At 35.4% G+C, this 15,879-nt stretch overlaps 1 protein-coding gene across 2 annotated transcripts in view; it reads left to right on the top strand.

The window, feature by feature from the left end:
- Arhgap32 (Rho GTPase activating protein 32) overlaps positions 1 to 15,879 on the top strand; it is a 157,677-nt gene that overhangs the window by 70,939 nt on the left and 70,859 nt on the right. For both annotated transcript variants that reach the window (XM_010616568.3, XM_033764428.1), the window contains 4 exons: positions 941 to 1,078; positions 2,624 to 2,716; positions 3,546 to 3,668; positions 5,547 to 5,624. In XM_010616568.3, the coding sequence (XP_010614870.3) occupies positions 941 to 1,078; positions 2,624 to 2,716; positions 3,546 to 3,668; positions 5,547 to 5,624 (432 nt within the window). The remainder of the gene's footprint in view (positions 1 to 940; positions 1,079 to 2,623; positions 2,717 to 3,545; positions 3,669 to 5,546; positions 5,625 to 15,879) is intronic.

Genomic DNA, 15,879 nt, shown 5'->3' with positions numbered 1-15,879 from the left:
TCTTTTCTTTTTTTTATTTTTTTTTATTTATTTATTTATTTATTTATTTATTTATTTATTTATTTATTTATTTATTTATTTATTTATTTATTTTTGGTGCTGGGGATCAAGCTCCAGCCCTTGTGCTTTCAAGGCTGGCAGTGGAACGACTGAGCTAAATCCCTGGCCCCTGTCCATTTTATTTTATTATTAATTTTATTGGTACATTTAAGGTATACAATATAATGACATTCATCATTGATCATCATTCGTCACCTTTACATAATCCATCTTGGTTCTTACTTTTTCCGCATTCCCCTGCCCTCCCTTTAAGCCCTTCCTCCCTCCCTCCCTATCTACAAAGAGTTTGTTTCCATTTTTTCATTTTCTCACATCAATTCCATTCCTTTCCTCCTTTTTCCCTACCCCTTGCACTTCCCCTTCCCCTTTGCACCTGAAACTGACTGTTTCCTTCTGTATTCTGGATATTCTGGATATTAATGAATTTTCAGAAATATAGTTTGGTAGTTTTGATTTTGAATGTACTTCAAGTCTTACTCATAGAAAACTATTGGTGATAACTAATCAATAAACATTTTATTTTTCTTTGAATGTTGAAAATAGCTTCCTGCCGAAGTGATTTTCTGTTTTTTATAAGTTTAAAGTTCCGTTCTTTCTTAACATCTACAGGTTATTGTTTTCAAAGAGAGGCAGTGGGCTTTGACCATCAGGGGAAAGAGGGTAAATGGGTAGTTTAGTGTTGTTTTCCATTATTGACCTTTCAATTTAATATAACTCACTAGAACATTTTGGAATTTAACTTTTTATAATGAAGTGAATAAAAACTCCTCATTAGGAAGTATAAAATGTCATGAATAAAATACCAGTCTAGAGTAAGGTCTGATTTCTAATGATTTCTAGGTAAAGGTGAATTACAGGCCTTTTTTTATCTTACCCATAGGGCAAAAGTTGGATTGTTAAAAGAAGTTATGAAGACTTTCGGGTACTAGATAAACATCTTCATCTATGTATTTATGATCGACGGTTCTCCCAACTCTCTGAGCTGCCCCGCTCTGACAGCCTGAAGGACAGTCCAGAGGTATGCAGTTGGTACTTTGCACATATAATTACTACATATGAATTAGCACAAATTTTTATGTGTACACTAAATAAAAGCTTATATTCGACACCTAGGATCATTTTTGGAATTATTATTTATTTCTTAACAGAAACATTAATAGGATATTTAGAGTTAAAGTAATTTTGGTGTATAATTTCATGGGGAGGAAAACAACTCAGCAGTAATATATAAACAGACAATATTTATTAACTTACCATTCTTCAAAGAGAATATTAAAAATACAAAAGCCAAAATGTAGTATCTTTATCAAAAAGTAACATCAAAGATTGTGAAGTCTTTGAAAATAGAATAAAATAAATGAGGAAGAGAAAATATGGCTTAAAATCCATATACAAGATGACTGCAAAACACAGAAATCTTAAAAACACTGAGTACACAGAATAAGTCAGAAAGATGTACAGAAGAAAGCTCTAGAAAGTCTGGTTACTTTGCTGTGAGGGAATCTGACACCATCATATCCATGAAGTGAGAGCAAAGTTTCAAAAAATGAAATAATCAGAGATTTAAAAATTGGATACAGCTAAAGAGAGAATGAGCTTGGAGGTCAAGTCATTTATAAGAATATGGCTCCTGAAAGGGAAAAATACTAGGTTGTGAAATAACAGGTGGGAATCATGGAGGTTAGCTCCAAAGCAGTTCCTACTCATAAGAATTGTAGGAGCAGAGAGGTGAGAGGAAGTAATTAAAGAGTTCCCTAGACCTATGGAAATCAATGTTTTCTGATTCACAGGGTTGTGTATGTTATGAAATTGCAGTATGTTCCTAAATCCATGCAGAGAACAAAACATAGATTTTTCTCAAAAGAATAAGAATTAGGCCTTAGGCTCTTCCTGAGCCGGAATGGACTAGAAAATAGTGCACATATTGCAGGAGTGAAGTAATTTGGACTCTCCATCAGTTCCAGGGCAGTTAAGTAGATGGACTGAGTAGAGCCATCATGCATCATACAATAGCTGACCCTGCAGTAGAAGCACAGGAAGGTCTTCCAGCCACTATTCCTTCTTGCCCAGAAAACCTCGCTGTCTCTGTCTTCACTTACCATTTGTGCCCATTTTACTCACTTTATCTCTCAGATTGCCAATTTCAGAAACAGCTGTACCATGGTGTGGATCATATGAATGCAGCTGCTTTCTAGTCACGTGCACAGAGGATTCTAGAGAAACTGGGAGAAAAAGGCTACAGGGCCACAGTGCAGAGCTAGGTGGAAGAGCCAAGATTGGATCTGTAACGAACATCTTTCTATGTTTTCAATACAAAAAAAAAAGAAAAATCAATATAATTAGAAGTTATAGGGGTTCAAAATTAAACCCCTCATGGGACAGGCTGAATCATTACATCAGTGCCCATAGTTTCAGTGATCATCTTCTGTAAAAAGTACTCTGTTAAAGGCCTAAAGATCTATAGCTCCTTACCCCCAGAAACAACTGTTTATGTCAGAGTATCTTTGCCAAAGAATTGGTTTTCTTCCTGTGAGTCACACTGTGTCCTACATCTTCTCCGTAGTCCGTCACTAAGATGCTCATGGCTTACCTATCCCGCCTTTCAGCCATTGCTGGCAATAAGATCAACTGTGGGCCTGCCCTTACTTGGATGGAGGTATGAATTCACCTTTCATGGAGATGTGTTTCAAAATTACTCTCAAGAAATTCAATCCTAGATAGCTGTTGAGTTTCAGGAATCAAAAAGAGTTTATTATCATCCGGAAGGATAGATATGTAATATATGAAATATATTTCACCTCAAATCTTTCTTTGATAATTTGGAAAACTAATTTTAACATATTTTATGAATCTTAATCATTCCTGTTGTCTTTGTGTTCATTGTATTGATATATAGTTTGAGCAAGTTATATATTTTTCCAGTTGACTTAATAATTTAAAATATTTTTCAGTTATATCTGAACAAGTAGTTTTTTAAAGGACGTGATTTAAGAATGTCTAGAGTAAAACATTGTCCAGTAAATATATTAAGTATATGTTCTTAATTTGCATATGCAGAAGTTAGGTTCTTTTCTCCCAGTGGAAATTGGGATGGCAAGAAGGGAAGTAGACAGTACATAGAACTGTGAACCAGGGCAGCTTGCACTGGGATCTTGACTTTTTCATCATTGGCTGTGTGATCTTAGAAAAATAATTTAATTACTCAAAAATTATAAAACCTCTTTCAATTTTAGTGTCTTTACCTTTAATGATGGTAACGAAGATTAGTATCTTTTATAGTAATTAGGATTGTATTAACTCACATGTTATTTGCACAGCATGACTGGCGTATATTAACTCTACCCAGTAAACAGTAGTTAAACTTTTTTCACTTTCTTGATTGCTGTCTCTTTAAATTAAATTTAATTGTATTTTGTAGACATGTAAAGAAACATGTACAAGTCCCATGTGTTTAACTACCTCATAGTACATGTTCTTCATTACAGATTGATAACAGAGGAAATCACCTTCTGGTTCGTGAGGAATCATCCATTAACACTCCTGCTGTTGGTGCTGCTCATGTTATCAAGAGGTACACTGCTCGGGCCCCTGATGAATTGACCTTAGAGGTAAATGACCAAAGAAGGGTATTTGTTCTGTGGCCCGTTTCCAGCCTCATCCTAAAGTGTTCTAACCACTTAATTTAAAAACAATGAAAAGCACCAGGTTGTTCTGCAGTCCTTAATATTTTAGTCTAGAATGTTTTGTATTTTTTGTTTAAATGATCATACTTCTCCATCAGCAATTGGCTTCAGTGTCTTACATTTCTTTCAGAAACGCTTCCTTAGTGCTTCTTACCTCATTCCATGCTAGTAATAAACTCCAAAAAGCTAGACTGAATGCCATTCAGAATTATTTCCATGACTTATCTCTGACATATCACTTACTACATTTAATTGTAGTTGTTTTCATGTTTGTGTTAGAGACCCTCTTGAAAGGAGCCTGGCTTTGTGTTTTTAGTGCCTAAAAGCAGTGGTACAATAATAGTATTTTTGTTGAAAAATTGAATTAAAGAACAAAATAAAGGTAAAATGAATATTTCTTGCTATCACATGCAAAAGGAGAAAAGTATTAAGTTTCTTCCTTTAAAAACATTTGCTGATGATAGGCAAAATAAATGCTAATTTAAATGCTTTAAAAACAAACATTGTAAGCTATTAAGGTGATGTATGCCTATAATCTTGGTAGTCTGGGAAACTGAGGCATGAAAATCACAGGCTTGAGGCCAGGCTGGGTAACTTAGTGACTTGGTGAGACCTGTCTCAAAATAAATTTTAAAAAGAGCTGGGGATATAGCTTAGTGTAAAATCCCTGGCTCAGTACCCACGAAAACACACACACACACACACACACACGGAAAGAAAGAAAAATGGAGACTACCATAGAATCTGAATTGTTTTTAAACTAAACTTTTAGATTCTGTGCAGAAAGACAAGTTTCAAAACATGCTGTGTCTGTGAGTAAATACGACTTTGTGAAGGGTGGCTCATTCATTACTTGAGAAACCAGTGTGACTATAAAGAGTACTAAAAATGTACATGTTAAGTGTATAACTGTTTTTTCATGGATATTAGCGTGATTCGAAAATATAACATCTATTAAATCTATTAATGTATTTTTAATGCATAACTTTCTTCAGATTTGTATAAACTTACTGTTTTGTCTTTTACAATGAAGAAAGTTAGCTCTTTAATAAGTATCATTGTACCATCTTTTGAAAGAAGTGACATTGTCATAACATTTTACATTAAGGACAACCAATTTTCAGACTTTTCCTCTGTGATTAAATAAGACATGTCAGATGCTCGATATGCTATTTAAAATAAAAATAAGTGCTATTTAAACATAAGTGAATGTGATCACCTGCAGTACCCACAGTATAGAATTTCCCCAACTTGCAATGGTGTTCAACCCAGTAAACCTACTGAACATCCCAGCCTTGCAACACAGTGCACTGCACAGCATCAGTTGTTTGCCCTCATGATTGGACAGAGGAGTAGAAGGTGTGGACTACTGCTGCTGCCCAGTGTCACAAAAGAACTATCCTACAACATCACTAGCCTGCAGAAAGAGCAAAATACCAAATTTGAAAAACAGTTTTATTGGATACATTTTACTTCTGTGTCATACTTATGTTGAACCATCCTGAATCGGAGACTGTTCTAACAGAAGTGATGATGATGGTATAACGCTAAGCATTAAAAAACCTTATACAAAGATCTGTCATTGTGACATTACTACATGAATGTTAGCTGGATTACAGTTTTGTGCTTCTTAACTTTTTGTAGAACTTTAACGAAAGGTAAACTTACTAAATTGTTTTACGAAGAGGTAGTATGATTTTCATAAATTATTATCCAGAACATAAAATAGCAGTTTACCTTCTTGTACAGTTCAGATTTAAATTTTAACTAAAACAGTTTTACTTAAAACTTTGATTCTTCTAGGTGGGAGACATTGTTTCTGTTATTGACATGCCCCCCAAAGTGTTAAGTACATGGTGGAGAGGCAAGCATGGATTTCAGGTAAGCAACAAAAATTATACATGGAAAGATTCAAATCATAGTTTTCTCTGTGCTTTACTAATATTTCTATTTACAAGATGTACTGTCAGTAGACATTGTCATCAGACATTTTGTCTGCAATGACAGAAAAGTTAGATGGTAATGGTATTAGACGGGTTTTCTTGTCTGCCTGCTATTGTTGTAGGTTTTATTTCTCCCCTTCTTCATTTTTAAATAGTGGGAAAGCCAAAGTGTGAGTAGGCTCAGACCTTAGGACCTTTTGAGATGATCAGGCATCTGAACCTGCTTTACTTTTCAGTCTGTTGGCTTAAATCATGATTTGAATGTATTTTCGCCTTAAAATAAATTGGTTCAATTAATATTTTTCTATAACAATGTTTTGTGACTCTTATTGGAATCTTAGTATATTAGTTGCAAAATCTAAGCCACCTCATTTATTTTTTCTATCTATATATAATCAATTTGAGATCTGACAGTGACATCTTTTAAATTGACTTAGCACTAATTTTAATAGGATAGATAGGTTTCTTTTTCCTTTTAAAACTATACAGAGAAGATTCTCTAAAAATACCTTAAAAATTACATTTTTTTAATCTATAGCCTGTTTCTTTAGTTTTCTTATAAAAGTACTTTTAAAATGCTACATAAATAAAGTACTTATACTATATACTTAGAAATTTGGTAGCTATTATATCTTTATGTTTGTATCTTAAAATTTGTTAACTGACATTTGCATATTTTAAAATTCTAATTCATAGCTTTTTATATAATACCAGCATATTTTATTTAAAACTATAATATAGTATAAAATAGTATAACATGGCAGTTAATTGTAAAAAAATGTACAGCATGTTAAGTATATAACTTTTTCTTTTCTTTTTCATTCTGTACAAGCAACAAGCCAATTGGTTGCTGCCACACATATCTGGGGTGAATTTTCTTCCCTCAGTTGTCTGGTCTACACATCAGTCATCCATAAGCACACCCAGAACTGAGCTTTATTAATCTGCGAGGCATTTCTTAATCCATTCAAGTTAACATATCATGATTAATAGTCACCAAAGGTGACAGAGCTGCCCTGGTTAGTTCAGGCCAGGCATACCCAATGGAACTTACCTAGTCAGCCTCCCACAGGCCTCTTGCCACAATCTGGAGGAGCCTCACCAGAGCTGACATCCGCTACTCTTAAGTTACCACTGGGTATTACTTTATGTAGTAGATTTGTTACATCCAAAGCTGCTTAACCCATTTCCCACTTAGGAAGAAGAAATGAAGATTTTTCCAGAGCAGAATTCTCACGGAGAATGAGAAATGGGTTTAAAGTATTAAAGAAAATATTATTTATAAAGGTATTTTTATGTGATCCCTTTTATAAGAGCCATATTCACATTTTAAATTATTTTCATATAAATTATATCTGAATTATTTGTATTTCATATATTCTGATATAGGTGAGTGATACAAATTCAGAATGCAAATAATAATACACATTTGCATGTATTTGTGTGTATGTGTCTATGATTTTATTTTTTGCTGTTATTAGCTATTTATAAGTTTCCTTCATTCCTTCATTTTCTTTTAGGTGCTATGTTAGTTTTCTGGGGCTATTATAACAAAATATCAGAGACTGAGGGACTTAAACAACAGAAATTTATTTTCTCCCAGTTTTGGAAGTTATAAGACCAACGTGAAATGTTGGCAGGGTTGGCTTTTTCTGAGGCCTTTCTTCTGGGCTTGCAGAAGGCAATCTTCTTCTCGCTGTGTCCTCATATGATGTTTCCTCTATGTGTGTGGGTGTTTTTGTCCTATTTTCTTACAAAAGACACCAGTCAGATTGAATTAGGGCCCTCCCCTATGATTTCATGTAACCATAACCACCTCATTAAAAGTCTTACCTCTAAATGTAGTTGCATTATGAGCTAGTAAGCGTTAGGAATTCATACAAGTTTTGAGGTGGATATATTTTAGCCCATCAAAGGATTGTTAAGCAATCCTGGATATAGAAGGGGATTGGGCCACCTTTAGGACTGGCTTAAAGGCCCTGGGGAACTCTCATAGAGAACTGATATGGAGCACAGCCAATTTTGAGCCAGGCTGGTCCTCCAGGCCAAGGGTAGGAAGAGCTTGGATGTGTGAGCCATCGTAGCTACAAAATCTGCCACATCACTGATTTCCAGGGTTGGTTGAGCTTATCTGGCTCACTGGGCAGGTGATCCTCACTGCTCCATGTGCATCCCTTCCAAAATTTCATATCCAGTTTGTTGAAGGAGACAATTTTCCCTGATAGAGGAGGATTGTTTTTCAGAAGGACTGCACTGTTGTTTCCTTGGCCCCCTGTCCTCTATTAGCACCGAGTGAGAAGGGCCCACGGCAGACTGTCAGGCTGGCATCACATCTGCATATTGTGTGTGGTAGAGGACCTTCTGGCACTGGGTGCTGTGTTCCAACATAGGACAGAGAGAACAAGTAGGCCTTAGTACTCTTCTCGAGGTATCTCTGGTAAGTGGGGAGGTTCTGGACCCAACTGGAATTTGTGGAAGGATGCCTGGAGGAGTGCAGCTTGTGTGTATCTTCCAGGAGGTGACTCCTGATGCCTCTGTCAGAGGGAGCAGGAAGATTGGCCCAGTATGGAGTAGCACACTTTGTTGGCCAGCTCCACTGGTTCTGTTTACATGCCTACTGTGCAAAACGTCTGGGTACCACGGAGGTGAAGGCACAGCAACAGCAACCTGCGTTCCCTGGTGGTGGAGAGGACACCATGGGCTCTTCTTGATGTTGGGGTAGCCAGCTTGTCTTTCTGGGGATTGAGATCATCCTGTGTTAATGACCCAGATAAAGGAGAGAAGGGAGAGCAAGGATGTAGACTCTACTTTTGTTGTAGTTACTTTTCTCATTTCTGAGACAAAATACCCAACATCCTCAAGTTAAAAGAGGAAAGGTTTATTTCAGATGACAGTTTGTAGAGGTTTCAGTGCATAATCAGCTGGCTCCAAGGCAGGGTGGCATGGCAGGGGGCCTGGTAGAGGAAAAACATCTCATGGCACAACAGGCAGAATGCAGCAAGCAGCAGCAACAAGCTTGCCTTACCCCCTTCCTTTTTATTCCTCCAGGCTATATGCCTGTTGATTGGTACCATCCACAAGCAGGGCGGGGCTTCCATTATCCACACCCAGAACTATGCTAATTCCAATAAGTGGACTAATTTAGTACCACACAACTTTTATCCTAGTATCACACATAATAGATCCAGATAGCTCTGAAGAGCCCCACCCAAGAGCCCATGAGGCTTTGGGGCATATGTAGATAATAAGTCATAACAGCTTCCAGGACGAAGGCCAAGTCCCCTGGGGTATTGTGCTCTGAGTAGTGCTAGGCAGCCTGCTGAAACTTCGATACTTGGAGCTCTGCTCAGTTTGAAAGGTTTATAATATACTGTATAGATACTACTATTTCTTTTGTCAAAGTACCATGTGTGTGGTCTCCTTTTTGGGCAGCCATCGGGGCATAACTGAGTATACGTTCTACACAGGTGCCTTTCCTTTATACTACAATGAACTAGTGCTATGCAGTCACTGTTTTGTGACTTTATTATTATTTCACCTGATTTTTAGTACAGTTTTAGATTTATAGATTAATTGAGCAGGTATTTCATGATCTTTCATAGAACACCACCCCCTCCCTTATAGTTTTCTTGTTGTTCACACTTTACAGCATATTGAATGGAATTGGCAGGTGCTGACCTTGGCCATCCATCAGCTATTAGCGCTGAGTTCGCAGCAGCACACAGTAAACACTTTTTAGAAATGTGGTCTGAGGAACCCCAGGTCAGAATCACATAGAAAAAATGCAGTTTCAAATCCTTCCCTGTAACTACTGAAAGAATTTTGGCCTTGATTTTGTTGTGATGACCCAGTCTTGTTATGCTGTTGTAACCATAGTTCATCATTTACCTTCAGGTTCATTCTTGCTTTCATACATTCTATGATATGCCCATGTTTTTGGCAATTACGAATAAGCCTGCTGCAAATATTCATGTAGAGATTTTCTTGTGGGCATTTGTTTTCAAGTCATTTGGGCAAATACCAAGAGGCATGTTTGCTGGATCAAGTAAGAATATGTTCAGCTGTGTAACATAGCACTAAGCTGTCTTCTAAAGTGGCAGTATCATTTCATCTTCCCAGTAGCAATGAGTGCTGCTGGACATCATCACTAATATTTCATAATTGTCAAATTTTCTAAAATTTTAGCTACTTAAATAGGCTACTTTAACAGTGTTATCCAATTTATAAATAAAGCCAGTCCAAGCAGTAGCATTTATTGAATATCCTTAAGTGTGCTGTGCTGCTGTCTTCATTATTCTGTTACCAGTAATTGTTTCTACTTTTCCTTCGCCACTGATTCTCAAGCTGTATTGTATGTATCAATCACTAAAAGAACATGTGAAAAGATTAAGTCTCAGGGCTTGAGCCCCAGCATTCTATTTCAGTAGTTGTAGGGTAGGATGGGAGTCTCTTCCATTTTTGTCTTTATGTACTGTAGGTAAAATCAGCTGGTCAGCTGGTGGCTGGTAACAATAAGTATTTTGCCAAGTTTTTGTTCAATGTACTGTCCTATCCCAGACCATAATTTAGCAGTGGTAACAGAAGGATAAGTTCATCCATGTGTTTAAATTTTACTCTCTTTTCTTAAACCTCTGGGAGTAGGAAGTGTGAAATTATATTAACTGCAGTAATTTGAAATCTTGAAGTCTGCGCATGTGTGTGTGTCTGTGTATGTTTGTCTTCTAAAGGATATATTGAATCTTTTATCTTTGTTTTCTGAGGTGTTATGTCATATAATATACTTCAGGAAAAAAAAACTTCTTTGTTTTGTTTTGTTTTTAAACTAACTAGTGTCAGTATCAGTTTTGTGTTTCTGCTGGAAATGTGGAATGAAGTTTCTAAATGCCTTTTTTTCTTAGGTAAAAAGGTATTATAAAAATAGGATTTTGGGCCAAAGTTTTAGATCAGTGGCACCATGCCTCCCTTGCAAGTACAAGGTCCTGAATTCAGTCTCTGGTACCAAAAAAAAAAATTGTTAATATCTTTGAGCATTATTTGTTTCTTTAGTTCAGTGTTAGAATTTTATATGGTGCCCACTATCGTCATAGTGACCTGAGAGAGAAGTTAAAACTGGATATTGGTCACCAACATCTCAGGGTGGAGCAGGTGTGTGTTTTAACCAGTTCCTCAGATGATTGTCATACACAGACTGTGAGAACCGCTGATCCAACCTCCCTTTCTCTGTACTATACATGGAGAGAGGGAGTAAACAGTTCAGCAGTCATTCTAGTCCATTGCAGAAAGTTTTCTTTAAAACACGTTTGTAGTACCCTTAATATATGCTTGAAACCCCAATTAGAGAGAGATTAACAGAATTTTATACATCTCATGTTCTTTTGGTTCCCCCATAGTGTGATCATAGGTCAGCTATTTTATTTTTCATAGTTGTTCCAGAATGTTGAGTGTTTTACACAAATATCAGAGAAGCAATTCTTGGACAAGAAAAATTTCCTTACCATAAGGTTCGAAATAAATGGTTTTCAGAAAAAGGCTTTATCCAAAAATACAGATTTCAGGAAATCTCATCCTGCTAATGTGCTCTGAAATACGAGGGCTAACCTCTTCATTATTTAAATTGAAATAGAGCAGATGTTTATGCTCTGTTTTATTAATGGAAAATCATATTATGCAGTAAATTTTCATCTATTTTGTTACATAATTTCAAGAGAAGAGGAAGTACATGATATTGCAAATTAAAGCCATTGCTAACACTTCTTGAGTGTTTTTTATGTGTAGTGTTCTAAGTGCATTCCATTAACCTTTAATTTCACAACTTGAACAAAGTAAGTTATCTCATTACAGCATAGAAGGCTGAAACAATTAGCTATTGTTAGCTGGCTCTTCAGTGCAGAGTTTACATTAAAAATGAGGCATTCTGGGCAAAAAATATCTCTGTAGTAATTCAGTGAATTGTAGTAACTTCTACTTGTCTCCTTGTATGAATCATAGATTTTGATAGTAGAAAAGGTTATAGTAGGCCATCTGGCTCTAAACTGTTATTTCCAAGTGGTAGAAATCTGCAGATAGAGATATTTAAACAAATTGTTCTGTTGTATGAAACAATTTAATTAGGGTGGTATAGCCAGGACCAAAACAATAGCATAGTAAGTTCCAATTTTGCATTTTCCCTCCCTTCAATTTGCAGAAGTGTGTCAATCTTAATTTATTTTCTTTATTTGTTGCTGATGTTATCAGTACCATTACCACAATTATTGTTGTTTAGACATACATTTGTTACTTTATAGCTTTAATACCAGAATATGTCCCAACAGATAATACTTAGGCATTTAACATAATGAAAGTAGCAGACAACATGGCTGTAGGCAGGAGCTCTTAATCTCATTTAATAATATGCCTGTTCTTCATGTTAAATATTTTCCAAAATCTCTTCTTACAGTTCTGAAATAAAATTTACAAAAATACAACTCTCTACCTACATAAAAATTTTCAAATCAGTATAAATTTTCATATATAAAGAAACAGAAAAGTAATTTATATCTTTAAAATATAAAAGATATATTTAGATATAAAAACTTGAAAGAACCACATGAGAATGTTATTGTTCTAAAAGTAACTCTATAAACTAGCTTTTCTCCAAGTTTACAGCATTAATATGAGACAGAAAGTATAATAAAACTTACTTACAATAACATCAAAAATATGAGAGATCTATTAGAAAAAAATCTGTACAGGACCCATACACTGAAGTACAGAACATTGCTAGAAGAAATAAAGAAGTCCCAAATAAATGGAGAGATATTTCTTTCCAAATTGATCCCATTTAAAATATTGACACATTCTTTTCTAGAAATTGACAACCAAATTAAGCAGTTCATATGGAAATGGAAAGGACCTAAAATAGAAAGTCAAAAGAACAACGTTGAAAAACTAACACTAATTGAAGATTTACTGTAAAGTATGAAGAGATTGTGCCTATCAGTACAAAGATAAATAGATCAGTAGAATGGAAGAGTACAGAAATAGACCAGTAAATACACAGACAACCATTTTTCAACAAAGATTTGAATTCATTTCATTGATAAACACTGTTTATGAGTCAAAAAATAAACTTCATTTCTTGCAGCACCTGCAAAAATAAATATAAAATGGATTAACCTCAATGTAAAGGGTAAAATATAAAGCCTATAGGAGAAAACAAAAAATTTATGACTTTGTATCAGGTAAAGATTTCTTAAATGCAGCATCAAAAGCAGTTTATACAACAATTGCATTTTATCAAGTTGTGAAACATTGACTCTTTGAAAGGCACTGTTAATTGAATGAAATCGGAAGATACAGGACCAAAGATTTAACCTCAGTGGCACCACTCCTGCCTCGCAAAGCACAAGTCCTGAGTTCAATTTCCAGTACTGCAAAAAAAAAAAAAAAAACGGAAAATACAAACCATTAGAAAATACTTGCAGTAATTATAACTGAGAAAGGATTTATAGCCAAAACATATAAAGAAGTCTCAAAACTCAATAAGAAACAGAACTCAGTTTAAAAGATAGTCAAATATTGAAACAGACACACCACCATATTCCATTCTTAGATACTTACTCAACACAAAGAAAGCCTGTGTCCCTACAAAAATTTGTACCTGAATATTTATAGCAGCTTTATATATAGTAGTCTAAAACTGTAAAGAACCCTTATTATCTTTCAGTTATATACTAATGGATAGACAAATGGGGGTGTTTATACAATGCGATAATACTTGGGAATAAAAAGAAATGAATCACTGATACATACAACATGACCGATCTTCAGAATAATTATACTAATGAGAGAAGGCAGATAACATGAGTTCTTTCTGCAGTACTCCATTCATATAAAATTGTAGAAAATGCAAATAACATAGTGATAGAAAGTGGATTAGGGGTTACTGAGGAGCTGGGATGAGAAGAGGGTTGGGGGATTATGAAAAGATATAAGGAAACTTCTGAGCTGATGAATGTATTTATAGTCTTGATTGATGTGATAGATTTATGAGTGTCAGAATTGATCAAAATGTACTTTAAAAATATGTCCAGTTTATTGACTGCCAGTTATACCTCAAGCAGGGTAGAAGGAAAAAAAAAAACTACAAAAGCAATACTTGTCCTAGCTTTGTTTATACAGCCAATCCACTTGAGTCTCCTCTACATGTTTGTCTCTTACATTTATTTATTCTTCTTCATTCTTCATGCCATTTTCATATTATAGATTTTTATTTTCTTTGCTTACCTGGTTTGGCAGATTCTTAAAGTTCTGTTTATCTTCCTCCCTTCTACTTTGAAAGGTACATGTTACTACTGGTTTCCTTTCTAATACTGTCTCTAATACTCAGTTTGTCACTTTCATTTCCTACAGAAGGAAATTTTAAAATCCCTATCATGATGAAAAAGATTATTCATGATCTCTGACTCCTTTGTCCTTTTTTGGTCTTAAGCACTTCTCTGTTTTATAAACTCACATTCTGCCATACATAATTGTCATCTCTCCCCGCATTACGTATTCTTTTATTGTCTTATCTACACATCCTTCCATTTATGTCTTCATCTTCCTTTTCCTCCTTCTGGGGAGGAAATGTAAGGCAAATTAAATGTAAACACATAATTTATTTCATCTTACAGATAGGAGCTTGAGCTAATTAAGAACAGAAATTCAGTAACTTGCTATGCAGTAAACAGTTATGCATAATACTCAATAATATGCCCTATATTAGCATTCACCCTTATCTAGATTCTAGGACGTCATTGCATTGAAGGTAAAAATCCCACTCCAACCTCCATAAATTTATAATTGAGACAGAATCTTGTAACAAAATACAGAATAGCAGGAGAACAGCAGTCAAGTTCAATCGTGGGTGCAGTTCCCATGAGCGGTTTGAGGTCAGTGGTTAATAACTGTAGCCAGTGGCCTGTGTTAAACCTATGTATCTTCTTCAACAAAGAACAAAGAGTGCTAGAGAAGTAACAAGACAAAGGAAATCAGTCCCAGGCTTCCAAAGGTAGGAGGATGGGAAGGAAAATCTATGGGAAACAAACTAACAGGGAGAGTATGCTCTCAGATTCCTCTTGTGCCATCTGTGAGCTAACAAAGCTTTTAAATCAGATTTTACATTATTTGTTTAGGTGGGAAGCACAGGTCTAGAAAGTCAGGAAGATCCTTTGTCTTTAAATTTTTTTCTTGCTTTAAGCAAACAGAATACAGAAGAGCTCTTAATTGTCCTCCTCTCAACTGTCCTGTGCATTTTGGGGAATATATTCTAGTTTCCTTTGGCATTCACTTATCACTACATTCTTAAATTCCTCATCTTTATTTTCTTCTCGTGCATCGCTAGAGGTCTTTTTCTTAATGCAAAAATAGATAATGCTCTATTCCTCTTACATAACCTGTCATCATCGATTTCTGGTTTCCGTTTTCCTGATATTCTCTTCTCTTAACTAACTTGACACATGCTTTTAAAGTTCTTCTTGTCTTTGCCAGAGCAATCTCCCATACTTGACTAATGAGGTTTGGGATTGGACTTTCTTCTCATTTACACTCTTTTTCCCTAGACTCTGTTGCCTCTCTTAGCTTTAAATACCACGTGTATGTCCAAGTCCTAGACTTCTGTCTTGGTCCATGACTGTTCTTAATTTTCACACCATTATGCTCACTGCAGGGGAAGGTTTTTTTTGTTTTGTTTTGTTTTTTACCCAAAATGGAACATAGGGAGTCAACATTTAAGGGGATGATAAGAATAAGGCAAAGAAACCAGAAACAACACACCATTTTTGTGGGAGGTAGAGAATGGAGACACTTTAAGTGGCACCATTTCAAAGAACTGCAAGAAATATTCAGCTACCAGTAAATGCATTCAAAAACTGATAAGTAAGGAATTGAGAAGTTTGCTTCCAGTTTTTGCTTCATTCTGTGTAATAGCAGCTGCTATTTCTTCCTTCTCATTTGTCCTCTCTCCTCCCTCTCTCTCGCTCTACTTTTCTCTCCCTCTCTCTCCTTCTTGCCCCTTCTCCCTCCCTCTGTAAAACAGTTTTCTGTTTATTGCTACTCAATGTAGATAAAGATTTGTACCTAGTTTCAAAATCTGAGATAAGTTAATTAACTCATTGACTTGTCTAATTGTGCTGCTGTAAAGGTTACAGGAGTCAAACAGTGAAGTCTAAAGA

This window comes from Fukomys damarensis, unplaced genomic scaffold, assembly GCF_012274545.1.
Source record: "Fukomys damarensis isolate Sample0158 unplaced genomic scaffold, DMR_v1.0_HiC HiC_scaffold_16, whole genome shotgun sequence".
Classification (NCBI taxonomy): domain Eukaryota; kingdom Metazoa; phylum Chordata; class Mammalia; order Rodentia; family Bathyergidae; genus Fukomys; species Fukomys damarensis.
The sequence above is the reverse complement of the archived record's forward strand: the minus strand, read 5'-3'. Positions and strand labels throughout refer to the sequence as shown.